Source organism: Artemia sp. Qi Xiang Cuo, chromosome 7 (genome assembly GCF_049724085.1).
Source record: "Artemia sp. Qi Xiang Cuo chromosome 7, ASM4972408v1, whole genome shotgun sequence".
In the NCBI taxonomy this organism is placed as follows: domain Eukaryota; kingdom Metazoa; phylum Arthropoda; class Branchiopoda; order Anostraca; family Artemiidae; genus Artemia; species Artemia sp. Qi Xiang Cuo.
The window spans coordinates 1,253,228-1,271,014 of NC_142800.1; the positions used below are offsets into that span (position 1 = coordinate 1,253,228).

The 17,787-nt window shown below is 35.6% G+C and overlaps 1 protein-coding gene across 1 annotated transcript in view; it reads right to left on the minus strand.

Annotated features, from left to right (window-relative positions):
* Positions 1–16,820, minus strand: part of Myo81F (unconventional myosin 81F) — a 181,788-nt gene extending 164,968 nt beyond the window's left edge. Inside the window, exons 1-3 of the mRNA XM_089091950.1 lie at positions 16,564–16,820; positions 6,593–6,699; positions 2,463–2,525 (exon numbers count right to left, since the gene is read on the minus strand). Coding sequence (XP_088948076.1) covers positions 2,463–2,525; positions 6,593–6,699; positions 16,564–16,603 — 210 coding nt within the window. The 5' untranslated portion in view covers positions 16,604–16,820. The remainder of the gene's footprint in view (positions 1–2,462; positions 2,526–6,592; positions 6,700–16,563) is intronic.
* Between the last annotated feature and the right edge of the window lie 967 nt (positions 16,821–17,787).

Sequence of the window (17,787 nt, forward strand, 5' to 3'; positions counted from 1 at the left end):
TAGAAAGGGGTGAAAATCCTCTAACAGCATTCTTTGATTCAGAAAAAGCTTTTGATACAGTTGATTTTAGTGTTTCATTGAGAAGATTGGAATGTTGAGGTATAAAAGGAGACTGCTTAAAATGATTTGAAAGTTATTTGAATGGTAGGTTTGTGAATTTTATGATTGATTATGTCACTTCTGTCCCATTTCCTGTGGCTTGTGGAGTTCCACAAGGATCGGTGCTTAGTCCTTTTCTGTATTTGCTATACGTTGATATGATGAGGTTCTACCTGCCAGATTTTTGTCTGACTTCGTTTTATGGTGAAACTGTTTTAACTGATTCTAGTCGGATTTTAAACAGTTTGAATTTGAAGGCTAATCGCGTTTTAAAAAGTTTCTATCTTTGTACCAGTTTTAAGCTGTTTATATTGCAAAAACTAGTTTTATTTCATATTCAAAAGTAGGTGAACCCCTGGACATTAATGGAAAAATTTGTTTGCCAAAGAGCCAGTTAGATAATTGCACAAAGCGTGACATCTTGGTTTCAATCTAGATTGCAATATTTTATATGAACAACATAGGAATGCCACTGCAACAAAAATCACGCAAGGAGTTGGAGCAATTCGAAATTTAAAGAATTACGTACCACCACAAATTTAATTACTTTTTTTTAATGCTTCAGTCCACCCTTATACCTCATATTGTTGTTTGTTGTGGTAAAGCAGTTTTAGTGCAAATTTTAAACGAGTACAAATTCTTGAGAAACAGGCTATACGACTTATTGGTGGATACTTAGAAAAAGTCAATGACACTGAGGCATGTTATAATAAACTTAAAGTGCTTAATGTCGGGCAACTTCGTGAGTACCAAGCAGGAATATTCTCGTATCAGTGTTGGAATTGTATCAGTCCTGAGGTATTTCATGGTTAGAAACAGAATTGAATTGATGAAATATATGAAACTACTCAAATAACCCCAAAGACCTACTTTTTAATAATTCGGTATTATTATACTAATAACAATATGTATTGTTTGTAATAATTACGGTGAAATTGCGGGTAGCATAAATTCAAATGGCATATTTTTAACTCAAAAATGTGTAAAAAAGAGAAAAGTAGACGTAAAACATTCTTTTTTTATCTGCCTAAAAACCTACATATCTTTTGGGGATGAGGGTGATTGATAAGAAGAAACAGAACATAACTTAACATGCCAATGTGTTCCAAAGGATTGGCAAAAGAGAGTAGCAGTCTTAACAGACTTGCCACCTAAAATATATGTCATCTAAAAGTATGCCAAAGGAATCCTATTCGAATTGCTAACAAACAGTATAAAAACATTGTTATAGGCAAGAAATGTACATTGTTTGTCGCAATTATAGTAAAGCTGTATGATTAATGGTACAATTACTTTCTAACAAATATAGGTATGGTCATGTACACATGCAGGAATCTTTTTCGGGAGTAGGGGGCAATGAGAAAAATTTGTCTTTATCGTAATTACGATATGTCCAGATGTTCGGAAATAATTAGGATTTCGGGGGGAGGGGGCTATTGTGTTGAGGGGGATTGCTACATCCCAAAACCATTGAAAATTTCACAAGGGCAGTTTCAGAAATTATTTAGATTCAATAAAAATTATACCAATGGAAGACGGGACCCGGAATATTCTACCTGCGACTATCAGTCGCGAATTAAAATTTGATTGAGTTCCTCTGCGTACTTTACCACACATGTGATGTAAATTGCCTACTTCTTTTTAGCCTTGTTTCTATCTCTGAGATTAATTGACAGATATGTTTTTTAAAGAATCTTGTGCAATCGAGTAATTGATAAGATGTCAAATCAGATTATTGCTTCAGAGGGCAATAATGCACATAAATACATATGAATAAAATAATGAATCAATAATACAATAAATCCAACACAAATACATAAATACAATAATGCACCATACTGGCTATACATGACGTATGACAAACAAGAAAAAAAATTTAAATAACAGAGAAAACCAGGGTAATATTAGCCAGGGTCGTATCCAGGGGGGGGAGGTCACCCAGTTTGAAACCCCCTCCCCCTTCCCGAAATTTTAATCTGACTCGTAAAAACGTAATAAAATGGATATAAACAAATTTTGTTTGCGTTTTTTATTTTTTTTTTGTAACCCCCCCCCCCCCCAAAAAAAAATTTTTTTTTTTAGTAAAACCCCCTCCGAAAAAAAAAATCTTGGGTATGGCCTTGATATCAGCCACAGGACAGAAAAAAAGCGAAAAATACAAAAGCCGAAATTCCGCCAAGAACCTCCGCCAAAAAGTGCTTATTTGATTCAGTATTTCTTCTGCTCTTTTTAGCCTTGTTCCTATCTCTGAGATTAATTGATTGATGTCTTTTTGGAAGGGTCTTGTACAATTGAATAATTGACAAATTTTGGCGATTTATTTCTCATAGATACAGGTCTTGAATAAGTAGAAAAGAACTCACACTTCCATAAATGTCCATTTGCTTGTAGGGGTTGATGGCAATGAGAATAGATCCAGTGTAAGTCTGAAAGGACAAAGATAATCTTTAGCACTAAATTCCGTGTTATCAGTATATATAGGCTATGGCGATTCCAAAGTCGGAATATTTACTGTTGTATGAAAAAATTATAAACTCAAATAGAATAATAAAACCAAAACACCATATTAAAACAAATATATATTTACAGTTATTCTAATAAATTCGTGTTTTGCCTCAACTTCGCGTGTTTATTGTACAGATTTCTGTATTTGCTTAAATTTCAATGAAACTTCAATTTACAGTCCATCCCTTTTGACTATACAAAGTCTATCAATCGAGTTGACCCTATTTCTTCAACATTATTTGATTCTCACAATATTTAAACTCTTTTTTTTTTCGAAAATATGTTAAGTCATTTTTATCTCACTCTCAGAAACAGTTGAGAAATTTTTTACTGTTTTTATATCAAAATTATTTTGCTGTATCTGAAAGATTCTTGGTTTTACAGTAACATACTCTGAAAACACATATTTTGCTGGTCAAGATGCTCTAAGAGCATTCAACTCTCGCATATATCATCAAATTCTACTGCTGCTTAAAGTCACAGTTTAAACTTTTAAGCTATAAAGGCCTTTAGTGGTATGTATAGGAAGCTGAATGCTCAGGCCAAGAGTTCTGCATCTCCTGATGTTAATAGTTTAACTCCGCCAATCCTGTTTATAAAGGTATTACACAGGGCACTCTGGCCTCTCCACGACCTTCTAATAATAGTAATGCTGAACCGCAGCAGAACGCTGCTACGACCTGTGCATTCTACAGCAAATTTAACGAAAGGAAAATGTAGAAATACGGACATAAACATTTCAAATAAGAGAGTGGAAAATAACAGTCTTTTTTTCCACTATTAATAATGTATGTCCAAAAATTTCGACTTCACGTCTGGAAGCCTTAATCAATGGGAACAAAAAATAAAACTCAGCTAGATTAAAAAAAGTATTAAACAAGACCTTATTAAGATGTTAATTTTTATTGTTTGTGTTTTTTTGCTTTTATTTATGTGTTTATAGACTAATTTAATTAAGTGTTTTTTTATTTTGTTTTTATTCCCGTTGATAAAGGATTCTAGACGTGGATTGGTTTAGACGAGCTTGGTTTTCGCTGCATAGTGAGGTATTGCTTACTCCGTGACAAAGATTTAAACTTTTTTGGGTGGGAGTTGAAGGGGCAAAAAAAGGTACCTAGGTTAGGTTACGTATTTAATATATGCTATTATTTTTCTGGAGAGCCGCTAAACTGCAATTTCGCCCCTTTCTGTTAGCTGAAATCTTACTTTAGGAAAGAAAGAAAACCTGTTTAGTGCGGATAAGTACTTGCAAGATGGTTCTAGACCCAAAGGTTGCCCTCCATTTACTTTTGACTCTTAAAAAGGGCACTAGAACTTTCAACTTCCAATCACATAAGCCCCTTCTGATCTAAAGTTTATGCGACCACCCGTTCTAAAAACCTTATATGCCCCGGTGCATAACTTACAACCCTTGTCTCTCGTCTATGGGGGTGTTGTGTCCACCCTGAAGACGTTTTTATACACACTGAGGAGTATGAGCATATCAAACTAAAATTGAACAAGAATAAAACTAAATTCCAGGTTTTTAACTGCTGAAGCCAAAAGTCAATTTGTCTATCTTTCAGTAGTCACGTATCTCTTGGGTAAATGTTTACCAAATCATATTATTGACTTACGAATAAAGTAAACATACCACTCCATACCTTTTTTATGCTCTCTCCAAGCATAAAAATCATTTTTGTCAGAAATGAATTTTACCCCCACCCCTATATGTACTAATTCAGGGTATATATTTGCACATTAGGGGCGTGGGGGTAAAGTTTAAACTTACCTCCCATTTATATCAGAAATAAAATTTGCCAGCACCCCCCTTCCCCTAATGTGCAAATATATACCCTGAATTGGTATAAATAGGGTGGGGTTAAAATTCATTTCCGACAAAAATGATTATTATATTTGGAAAGAGCATAAAAAAAGTCATTGAGTGGTATATTCACTTTATTCGTAAGTCAATAATATGATTTGGTAAAAATTTACCCTCTCTTGACCATAATCTCCAAACTTATCTTGGAGTACTGATTGGCAAAATTTGCATGGAGGCAAAGTTTTACTGAAAGACTGTTTTCCGAATAAGACTAGGAAAACTTATGGGGTGTTAGTTAATAGTTACTTCGAAATTTAAATTTAAATTAATTTAGTCAACGCATCCTAGGTTCCATGTATATTGCTTTGGTAGTCCTGCATTTTCTTGCCCTTTCGCTATTTTGGCTGCTTTTCATGTCGAATGATATTGCAGATATTAAGAAGTGTTATTACAAATATAGTAAGTACCTGTTGCGACTGCTCCTTTAGACTGGTAACCAGGGGCGTCCCGAGGGGGGGGGGGAGGGCCGCACCACCCCTCCAACATTTTTGGCATTCGGTAAATTTTCGGCAAAGTTATTGCAAAATTGCCCGAAATTTTGCGAAATTCTTGATTTCTGCAAAAAATTGGCATAAATAAGATAGTGATTCAGTAAAATTTACGGAGATCGCTCCTCAAATGTAATGATTCTCGGAACGCCCCTGCTGGTAACATCACTGTATCGACCAGTTATATAGTTAATAGCCCTCTAGATGCTGTCCAGAAAAGAAATACAACATACAAAAACCAGTCAAACTCAGAAAGTACTTCTATATGCCCTCCAGTAGGCTAGTCAAGCTGTTTAATATTTGTGTTTATAGTTTTATTCTGTTTTTCTCTGTTAGTTATATGGCTTTGTGCACTATGATTTGTAATATCCTCTACAGAATTTATTCCACTCCTCTCAAGAATTCATGTTTTTTAAAATACAGTCGACTCTCGCTAACTGAAAATTCACGGGACCACGATTTTTTTCGAGTTACTTATAGTTCGACTTTCGCAAAATTATTTAGAGTTAGGCCTATGTATGGTCTTTTCTTCAACTTAGACAGGTTTTTCCAAGGGGATTGAAAATAATTCGAAATATCAAGGATTTCGAGTTACTGAGAGTCAATTGTACTACCTTTCTCAGTATCATAGCCAGTATCTGCTCTAATCTCCATCATTTTTTTTTTACTTCTAAACATTAACATAATTTTTTAGAACATTAGGTAATTTAAAAAGTTAGAAATATTTGCACACCATAAATACTTCCTATAAGATTCTGCCATGGAATGTCCAATAAGAACGCTGCTGACACGGTCTTTTGAAAAGCGAAAATAACGTCGTAAATAATTTCAGCTTGCTTGATTATGGCAAAGTGAAGTTTTTATTGTTAGGAAGTTATTTTAAAATTTAGCAAGTTTAAATTTCTGATGAGGAACTCCACTTTCTTAATACTTAATAATCTGAAAAAATAGGTAGAAGAAAATAATATCCCCTACCCCCCCCAAAAAAAAAGATTTGTAGGAGATTTTAAGAGATGTACTAGCCGAATGACTGACTCTTCTGAGTATCTTAGATCGCCGCGGCAACATACTTTTGTAGGCTCAATTCCCGTCCACTGAAAAGCAGAAACATGGGTCCAGACCCAGCCTCGTCCTGAGATTAAATCATTAGATGGCCCAACTTTTTAAGCAATGACTAATTTCTAATGTTTCATCTTTGGTAAAAGGATTTTAGACCAAGGCCGTATCCAAGGGGGGGGTTACCTGGTTTGAACCCCCCCCCCCTCCGAAATTTTTGACCGAGTTGAAAATAAGTCGAAAATTAGTAAAACCCTAGGTAAAAATCAGTAAAATTAGTCGAACACTGAGTAAAAAATTAGTAACCCCCCCCCCCCCGAAAAAAAAAATCTTGAATCCGCCCTTGTTTTAGACCCCTTGTTTAGTGCGTTAAAGCGTCTAAGGAAAAGATGAAAGCTCTTGTGAGCAACAGTCTGAACTAGGCCGTTTACCCCGTTGAAATTCTCCCCCTGTATGCGAGGCTGCTGACGCTCTTTACTTGCGGACGCAATGTAAAAATAAAGCAAATAAATAGAATACTGTATCTCATCATCCAAACTCAAGTATATGATTATTGTTTGTGTATATCTAATAGACTTACATAGATTTTATCCCTGATATATCTGGCTTTCAAATTCCTGTTAATTTTAGTCTCATCCAAGGAGGATATCACTGTCATATCTGGAACTCCATCGTCAACAGACGTCCCTAAAAGATAAAGAAGTGTATGCATAATATTATAGTCACCATTTAATCAGAGGGAGATTGACATCTCTTCCCTCTGTAAGAACTGAAAATAAGCATCCTAAAAATGCACCTCTTCCATATTTTTTACCCAATCTAGAAAAAATTCTCTGTCCCCCTTTAAAGATTGGAACTCTCTGTAGGCTGCACATGATATTACATAAATTATTTCCACTTTTTTATAAAAGGTCAATTACGTTCTTCTATCTTGCTAAACCATGTCTAATCTGGTTCCCACTTGCAGTAACAAGGCATATCTTGACCAATCATAGGAAGGTCTCTCCTTATAAGGTTGTCAAGACCTTTAAATTTAAACAACCTATGTGACCCACCCTCGGGAGAATACGTTTATAGAATTTGCGCACTTGCGAACGGAAGGGGATGGGGCACCTACCCTCCACAGGGGCCTCTCCTTATGCACCTATAACAAAGCATCCAGACTTTTTTTCGTTGTATTCTTATTAATTCTAGAAGGGCAACCTGGATAAAAAAAAAAACCAGACCCTAGATTCTAGCTATACTCCTGGTCCCGTCTAGATTAATAGCACGTTGCATTTGAACATAACCATAGTTACAAGTCATGCGGGGTGAATTTTAACAACCTATGCGACCCACTCTCTGGAGAATACGTTTATAGAATTTGCGCACTTGCGAACGGAAGGGGGTGGCAACTACCCTCCACAGGGGGCTCCCCTTATGCGCCTATAACAAAGCGTCCAGACTTTTTTTGTTATATTCTTATTAATTCTAGAGGGGCAACCTGGATAAAAAAAAAACTAGATTCTAGCTATACTCCTGGTCCCTTCTAGATTAATAGCACTTTGCACTTGAACATAACCATAGTTACAAGTCATGCGGGGTGAATTTTAACAACCTATGTGACCCAATATCTGGAGAATACGTTTATAGAATTTGCGCACTTGCAAACGGAAGGGGGGTGGCACCTACCCTCCGCAGGGGCCTCCCCTTATGCACCTATAACAAAGCATCCAGACTTTTTTTTCGTTATAATCTAATTAATTTTAGAGGGGCAACCTAGATAGAAAAAAAAACAAGACTCTAGATTCTAGCTATACTCCTGGTCCCATCTAGGTTAATAGCAATTTGCACTTGAACATAACCATAGTTACAAGTCATGTGGGGTGGGTAAATTGGAGGCTTTGTTTTCAGGGCCCAAATCTCACAAAACTGTATATTTAGGTCCCAAGACCCGACAGTTTTTTTAAACCAATCTCGGGAAGGGGAGAATACTCCATATTTCTCTCCCTGTATAAAGGTATGACCATATTATAAAGCATGATGGCGCTTATCAATAAAGGCAATTTGCAATAGTGCTGGGTATTTCCCGATCTCGTCTGACCTAAATCGATTTCTTTATTTGAGAAACAAACAGAAATCGAAAAACAAACAATTACTTTTGTCAAGTTTAGTTTGAACCTTTCTTGATGTATTTATTTGGCTAAAAACAATTGAAAACTATTATTTGACTTTTTGTACTTTTGTCAACCAGACCAACAGGGGCATTTTCAGAAGCTTCTTATCATCTTTTGATAAGGCTTTAAAGAACCAAAATTAGGAAAATGAAACTTTTCTAATTTAGAACCCTTACCCATGGGGCTGCGCCAAGCATGCCATCTGCAGAAGCACGTTATTAGACATTAAACTGTTTTGAACTAAATGACCATCTTGAAATCTTGACTTGATCCCATCAAATGTATATGGAGCAAATGGGGCGTTGCAGGGCCATGGTCCTAGTTTTTATGTTCAAACATCCATACATATAAATTTCCTGTATGCATTACTGCACTGTCCATCCAATCACCAAGAAACGCTAAGAAGTTGTCGAGCATACTCTTGCAAAGGTTTTAGACTTTTTCACCGCAGGGTCCTCTTACTACTTTTTGTGCTAACTGAAATTGGAGACCCAACAAATACTTGATAGTTCGTTCTAGTCAAATTATTCCCATTTTCTGGATATTCAAGTAACCTTACCTTACCTTAATCCATTTGAGAGTTAATTACAGGCTAGTTAATTAAAAATTCGGTCATCTAATACACTTCCAAAAATTATAAAAAAAAAATTGTCATCAATAAATCTCTGAATTTCTGTGCAAAGAGGGATTTCTGGAGGAGAATTACCTGCAGGGGGAATTCTTCAAATAATTCAAATTTAAAAATAAGATCATTATCAACATGGAGAAGAACCTTCTGCGGGGGATTGACAAATTTCCAATGGAACTTTCCTTGAATTTCCTTTCTTTTGAGACCACAGCAACGTGTGCCAGGTAACCTAGTAAAGATTTAAATTTCTTGCAATATATCAGTTCTAAGAAAGTACAATGGACCACCTTTTTACTAAAATAAGATTTAAATTCCTTGCAATATATCAGTTCTGATAAAGTACAATGGACCACCTTTTTACTAAAATGTATCTGTGAAGAATGGAATGATTTTACAATTTGGGACCCATGTCCTTGGGCTGTGTGGATTGTTCTCAACATCCCCCCACCCCTCAGAAGAGCAATCTTGGAGATTTTTGATCCCACTGGAAATAGCAGTCTCAAATTTCTATATGATACTAAGGGGTGTTATGGGGATGTCCAGGGGCAATAAAGAGCACAGGAAGGGACTGGTTACCCTCCTATAAATTTTTGCCTAAAAGTGACCACTAGAGTTTTCAGTTTCCAGTCAAATAATCCTATTCCAATTTACTAGGACTATCCCTTCTATAAAAATGAAGTTTCATGAAGTTTAATAGTTCTCTCATTGCAAACAAAAATATTGAAGCATAATTTTGCTCCTTTTTTTCAGTAGTATTAAAGAATAGTATTAAATTTAATTATATAATATATAATAGTATATATAATTAATTATATATAATATATAATTAATTAATTATATAATAGTAGTATTAAACCCACAGTAAGAAAATCAGTTTTGTAAGATAATAAGGAAACAATCTTTCTTAATGTTGGCCAATAACCCTGAATGAGCTGATCAAAGAATATGACATCATACATCAGGCCTTCTAGCATAAAAATTTGTCAATGAGATGCATTATTATTATTTTTTAATTGGGAAATGACAATAACATTATTGTAGTATACAATGGAAAAATATTGGATAATAACTACAAAAAAAACAGCTAAGTTTTAACCTGGTCCATGTACTTATTTGGTAAATTGATTTTTTTTTTTTTTACAAGTATTTCAAAGAAAAGTAAACACTGTATTAAAATTAAGATAAGCAGAAATAAATTCTAATAATAATCCAAAGTCAAAACAACCATAAATTAAATAAGCAATCGTAGTAAACAAACATACAACATGTATTGACATAAATGAATAAATAAATCTTTAAAGGAGCAGAACTTACATTGAATATGCAAATGTAGTTCAAAACAAATAAATATATTTTACTATTAATGAATAAATGAAACCCAAAATGAACAGAAATTAAATAAACAATCATAGCAAACAAACATACAGCAGGTACTAACATTAAAGAATAAATAAAACTTAGCTTAAAACAAAAAAAAACTGCTGCAAACAAGAGTTTGGCAACTGTCCCCTTCCCTAACTGTACAAGTCAAAAGCCTACTGTGTCATTTGCACTTACTGAATGTGTTTTTTTTTGCTGATGAAACAGCTTGTACTGTCTTAGGAATTGATGAAGACCATGTCAAACATAATTTGACTCTTGTATTCAATTAAATTAAAAAAAGAAAAGTTTTTTTAACTGAAAGTAAGGAACGACGTTAAAACTTAAAACGAATAGAAATTATTCCTTATATGAAAGGTGCTGTCCCCTCCTTAACGCCTCGCTCTTTACGCTAAAGTTTTTTATTGTTTAAAAAAATAGAGTTGTGAGAAAATCAAACTTTACCGTAAAGAGCGAGGCGTTAAGGAGGGGACAGCCCCTTTCATATAAGGAATAATTTCTGTTCGTTTTAAGTTTTAACGTCGTTCCTTACTTTCAGTTAAAAAAAACTTGTTTTTTTTATTTAAATTTTGAACATTTTTAAATAAATGCAGGTTGACCGTACATGAATAATTAAAACAAAATTTGCACATTAATTTACTTTTATTTGGCTAAATGGCTTTCTTGAAACTTGTTTAATTTTATTTACAAACGTTTTTATTAGTAATAAATATACGTAACTTACGAATTAACTTACGTAACGAAATTCTATATTCATATATTTTTAATACGTATATTAGGGGGTTCGCCTCCTCGTCAATATAGCACTGTTTAAGCTAAAGTTAAAATTTTGTTCTAATTCTTAAAAATTACCGCTTAATCACAAAGGCCGTTAATTAGAATAAATAGCTCTTATGAAAGTACTAAAAATCTTTGCCTTAAAGAGCAAGGTATTGACTAGGGGATGAACCCAATCATATATGTAATATTTTCTGTTCGTTTAAAGTTTTGATGTTGCTGCTGAAAAACTTGTTTTTTTTATATTTAATTTCTGATCTTTTGTTAAATAAGGCTGGGAAGTCTGGCGTCCCCTTCAAAGCAATGTCCCTTCCCCCATGAAAAATTCCTTCATGGAAAGATCCTCCCACATAACCCCCAACCAACCACCCCCCACCCACTACCAGGAAAAATCTTCCCTGAAAACGTCTATATACTTCCCAATAACCAATACTATATGTTAACATTGGGTAAAGTTCATAACATTAAGTCATCCTAAAAGACATACTTATAATATTTTCGAACATGCTGAACAAAATGGCTATCTGAAAATTTTGATCAGGTGACTTTGGGAAAAAAATGAGCGTGGGAGGGGGCCTTGTTGCCCTCAATTTTTTTTCGTAGATTGAAATGGTCACTATAAATTGTAATTTCTATACGATTTAGCCCACCAACTATATTCTCGGACCACTGGGTCTATACGAACACCCCTGAAAAAAAAAAAAAAAAAAAAAAACACGCACACGTGATCTTTCTTCTGGCAAAAAATGCAAAATTCCACATTTTTGTAGATAGGAGCTTGAAACCTCTACAGTAGCGTTCTCTGATACGCTGAATCTGATGTGTGATTTTCATTAAGGTTCTATAAGTTTTAGGGGTTTTTTTCCCCTTTTTTCGAAAATCAGCCAAATTTTCTCAGGCGCGTAACTTTTGATGAGTAGGACTAAACTTGATGAAACTTATATATTTGAAATCAGCATTAAAATCTAGTTCTCTTGATGTATCTACTTGTATCAAAATACCGTTTTCTAGAGTTTCGGTTACCATTGAGCTGGGTTGCTCCTTACTTACAGTTCATTACCACAAACTGTTTGATAGACTAGTAGCAAGGTCTAAAACTACCATATATCTCACACCCTACTACCATATACCTCATGCCAAAACTAAAATATGTCTCATACCCAAGATATTACCTTAAATCCCACTTGCTAGCGATATGGACGAGTCCAGTGTACGCCAGTTAGTGATGATAGGGCCACGGGACATCAGCTTCATCCCATTGCGTTAGCCATAGTTTGGTTTCCCATTCCTTATTGAGATTGGCTTTGAAACTGTCAACGGATGGTGAACTCACTGTTGTTTTGCTCAGATCGTTCCAGAGGCTTATGATGCAGTTGGAGAAGAAATGGTTCCTCTTCCTTGTATTAGCACGCTTCCGAAAAAGCTTCGCTGAATGACCCCTGGTTCTTGACAACTGGGCAGGCTGAAAGAGGTCCTTGTCGTCAGACTTGAGCAGTTTGTAGGTCATTATCATATCACCTCTTCGCTGACGGTATGTCAGAGTTGGTAGCTTGAGGCTCTGCAGTCGGCATGCATACTCTTTGTCTCTGAGCCCCTTTATGCATTTTGACGCCCGTCTTTGGACAGACTCGAGAGCCATCTGGTCTGTTTTATTAATTGGCGTGGCAACACACATTCTAAATTCTAATCTTGGTCTCACCAGGCTCTTGTAAAGTTCTGTGATTATTGCAGGGGATCTACTTGTCATTGTATGTTTGATGAGACCAAAAGTTTGGTTCGCCTTGGCTACTGCAGCTCGGGTGTGGCAGTTGAAATTAAGGTCTTTGTCTACAACGACCCCCAGATCTCTTTCAGAGGGACTCTCAGAGAGTGGCTGTCTCACACCAGCATTTGCTGACATCGAGTATTGCCATCGTGAGTTATTTCTTCCAAAATGGAGAACCTTGCACTTTTCGACATTAAACTCGAGCCTCCATATCTTGGCCCATTCGCCAAAGCTGTCAAGATCTGACTGTATTGAGGTCACACCTTGCTGAGTTCCGACAGGACCAATGAGCTTCGAGTCGTCGGCGTACAGGCTAAGGTTGCTTGTAACGGTTCTTGGAGCGTCATTAATATATACATTGAAGAGTGTAGGTCCCAAAACTGTTCCTTGAGGAACCCCACTTAAGACCTCAGCTATTTTGGAGTAGTAAGCTCTGCCACCTTCACCAAAAACTCTGACCTGCTGCTTTCTTCCCTTTAGGAAAGACGTGACCCAGTCCACCACTCCCTCTTGAATTCCAATTGCCTTCAGTTTCAAATGAAGCCTTCGATGGCAGACTTTATCAAAGGCTTTAGCAAAGATATGAGGGCTGAGCATTCCCTTTACTGATGAAACAGCTCATATTGTTTCAGGAATTCACAAACACCAAGACAAATATAAATCAACTCTTGTATTCAATAGACTAGTAGCTTGGTCTGAAACTACATACCTCATGGCCAAGATTAGGCATCTACTGTCCATATTTACAAAGTATATGTTTTAATCAAAATATTTGTGTAAGATAAGGCACTCTCAGAGTACTAGGGGTATTACCCTAGAATATTGCTTATTTTTCTTCTGAAGCTAAGATACTTGGGTAGGCAACAGTCTAGCCTGGACTTGTCTCTACACAAGTTTTCAAGTATTAGAAATAGGAGCTTGAAAACATCTCCCCAGGTTATAATTGTGGCGTTGTATTCCTTGCTGAAAGTTTCATTCTCCTAGATTAACTACTTCCCAAGATAGCAAAAAGCCTGTAAATGTTTTTAATTTTCACAGTCTCTAGAGTGTGCACTTCATAATGGTTTATAGAAATAGCCTAATTCTTGAAGTTTTTGTAGACTAACTAGGCTGGTCAAACTATGTTCCTTAAAAGTTAAAACCCCAGTTTTTGGTGCAAGTAACAAGTAAATCATGCTACATGTTTACTAAATCTCAAATTGACTGTAAAGCAACATTCTAGTTGTAAAATGTTACATGTAAACACAAGAAAATATCTTAATAAGGTAAAATTCTACATAGCTACTTTTGGCTATCTTGGAAAAGGGTTAGGTCAGGAAAATGAAACTTTCAGGGGTGGGTCTACAGTCTTAAGTATGTCCATGGAACATATATTGAATACCAAACTCCACTCCTTCTAACTGTAGAGGGCCCTGACCTTTGATGACCTTAATAGATCTTCTACTTAAATGAAGTACAACACAAATGTTTTCAGCTTCACAACTTTGCTCAATCCCAATTTACAAGGTTTTAAAGATATGCAAAAACATTTTCCAAGTTTTGAAAAAAAAACCAAAAAACATTGATATGGCTTAAAATTCTACTCAAATAACAGGAATTGCATTTTCAGAACTAAAGCCAGAGAAAAAGAAATTGATAACTGAAAATTAAGGTAAATGCTGTTCTGTCAAAATTTCAATAGGTAATAGACCTGTCATGTGGGCAAATTTCCAGACCCTCTAGAGGGAGGATTGTGGCGGGTACTTCAAAACACCTTCCTGGGACACACTTTAGCCTGTAGACCCATCCCCAGTGTTGTTACTAGCCAAAATGTTTGGGGAGGGGAGCAAGAGATTTTACCTACTGACTGTTCTTTTTTAAATAATTAGAATAATGTCTCTTTCAAATACAACACATAAAATTACTGCATAAGTCAGTAAAACTGCTGCATTTACCAACCGAAATTTAGATTTTGGTACACATCATGTCACTATTTTAATACTGTTTATTTAACCAAATGGAAAGTTGTGGCACCATCTATACAATCACAGCAGGAGTTGGTGAAACTGCTGCTTTTACCAACCAACTTTGAAATTTCTGTAGATAGCATATCCCTGCCCATCCCTGAAAGTTTCATTTTCCTAACCTAACCCCTTTCCAAGATAACCAAAAGTAGAATTTTACCCTTAATAATATAAAGGTAGTACAGTTATGTTCTTTCTAAATATCAAACTTGTGTTTCTGACAATACACCCAACAACCCCTGATGAGGGTCACAGTACATGTGACCAAAATGTCTAGAATTTTTTGTGAATTATCACTGTCTATTAAAAGGATTTATCCCTATTCAAACTTTTATTTATTGTTAATTATACAGGAAAAAGGTGGATACACTACTTGATGCCCTTTTTTATGCTCTTTACAGATATCATTTGAATAGGAAATCAAATCTAAAGCCCTTAAATGGACCCTGACACCTAGTTCCTGTCACTACTTGAAAAGAATACTGGTGACAATAAAAGTATCATAGTGACCAAGCATTGCATTTTTTATTTTGACCCTTTTCAATACAAGTCATTACCCTGACAATTCACACCCTCCCTGGTGATCACCCTCCCTGGTGGATATAGCCAATTATATATGGTAAAATTCTAGTTTAGGGTTTCTTACTCACTTGGAATGCAGGGGCAAATCTCCAGCATTTTTATTGGGGGGGGGGGGGCAAGAGGGGTTCATATCTGGATAGTTAAGGGGCATGGGATATATAATAATCTTTACTCCACATTATTAGGGGACAACTGCTCACATCCCCAAACAACATCCCTGTTGGACAGTAGTTGAGCTAGGGAAATGAGAATCTCAAATGCAACTAGAATCTAAATTATCTTCTGGGAAGATACCTTGAAACCCTACACCTCTACTCCTTCCCTATCTGGAGGGTTCTGACATTGATGACCTTTAATAATCTTGGTGTTACAAAAATGAAACAATAGAAACTACATCTTAGCTAAAATCAATGAAAACAAGACTGAAAACTCAAAATTAAGACAAGACACTTTTTGTCAGAATTCAGATAGCCTAAGTAAAGACCTGTCATGTATGCATCCTCAAAGCCCTAGAAAAGAATAGGGCAGACAGAATAACTTGGCTAAAGGTACCTAGAGTACATTTATGGCCCTCAATTAGTTCCTGAAAGTTCCATTCAGGGGCATAGTTTTCTATGGGGCAGAGGGCAACTGTCCCCTCTAGATCCCAGTTTGCCCCTCCCTCCCCAGCTTTAATTTGGTTTATGCAAAAAAAATTTCAACACTAGGCTAAGATAAGCCTGAGTAGGCTAGGTCTAATTGAATTATCCAGAGAAACAGGTCAGATTTATTTAGCATAGCCTATTTTTGCCTTTACTGTACTAGGCTATATGGCTCCTTTTCACTTTAATTGGGAAAATTGGCTCCAACTTAGCTCCCCCCCCCCCCAGGATTTGAACAAAATTATACCACTGGTTTCATTCACTCAACTAGCCTTGGATAGCCTAGGCTACTTTCCAAGAAAAGCAAGAAGCCTCTAAACTAGAATTTTGACTAATGGGCCATATTTCCTTATTGTTCATCATCTTGTGATATCCCTGAAATTAATAAAGGCATAAAGTAGCCAATTTGGAAACAGTAGGCTAGCCTATAATACAAGGGTTGGTATTAATGCTAGGCTATTTATTAAGATGTCTCCTTCTGTGCAGCTATTAAACTAGAATAGTACCAACTGATAAATTCTACTTCCTAGTTATGTTAACTTAGTCTAGGTAATAGGCTACAAAATTAGGCTAGACTTAAGCAACACTGACAAAGACACAAATTAGCCTTGAGCCTTACCAAACAATCCAGCAGACATCCTTTTCAGTTGATTTGGCATCTTCTGAATTAACTAGACTTGTCACCCACTTAAGCCATTGACTAGATTAACTTAAAATTGACTTCATTAGGCCAGGCCTGTGCTTTGCATCATAGGCCAGAAAATTCAATCATTCTGCAAAATATATTAGAGTCCCCTAATTGCACTCCATTAAATTTAGAATATTATAATTATTCTATCACTCAGAGTAAGTCTCAAGAAAAATATGACTTAAAAGCCAAACTAGTTCACTGAAATACTCTTGAAAAGAAAGAAACTCCTATTTGTTGATGCTGTTTTGTCAAATATTGAGGCTTTGCGAATTGTATTTACATGAAGGCTTTCGATACAGATTTTTTTTAGATTTTCGAGATTTTTTTATACTTTTTTTTATCATATTCAGTAGCCCGCTGATTTAAACTGCACAGCCTTAACTGTATATTAAATGAAAAAAGGTTTTTACAGCTGAAAGTAAGGAGCAACATTAAAACTTGAAAGAAACATAAATTATTAAGTGGGGGTTGCCCCTCCTTAATACCTCGCTCTTTACGATAAAGTTTTTTAGTACTTTAAAAAAAAAACTCTTTATTGTTCTAATTAAATGACCCTTGTGTTTCTGGAGTATTTTTTAAAGAAATGGGACAAAAAATAAAACTTTAGTGTAAAGAGCGAAGCAGTGAGGGGGAGGGGGTAATCCTCTTCATATACTTGATAATTTTGTTTTGTTTTAATGTTACTCCTTGCTTATAATTGTAAAAACTTGCTTTTTTAATTCAATTTCTGATCATTTTTTTAAGTAATGACGAAATATCCGTCTCCCCCTCCTAGGAAAAATTCCCCCCACGGAAAAATCCTCTCTAGACAATTCAATCCCGGTGAATATTTACCCCGGACAATTATTCTTAACTCCATGTGTAAAATTGAGTCGGCAAAGAGAAAATAAGACAAATAAAAATGATTTCGTATAGGAATTACGGAAAATCCCCGAGTGTAAAAATATTCCTTGAAAATCCTCCCCCCCTTCGATACTTCCCTCCCCATAGAAAATTCTCTTCTTGGAAGGTCCAACCAGCCGAAAATTCATCCCCACCCAAAAAATGTATGCATACTTCCCAATAACAATTACTATATGTAAACCACAGTTTATATAATTATCCAGTATGATTCTTCCCTATCTCACCCATTATAAAAACCCGGACCAAGGT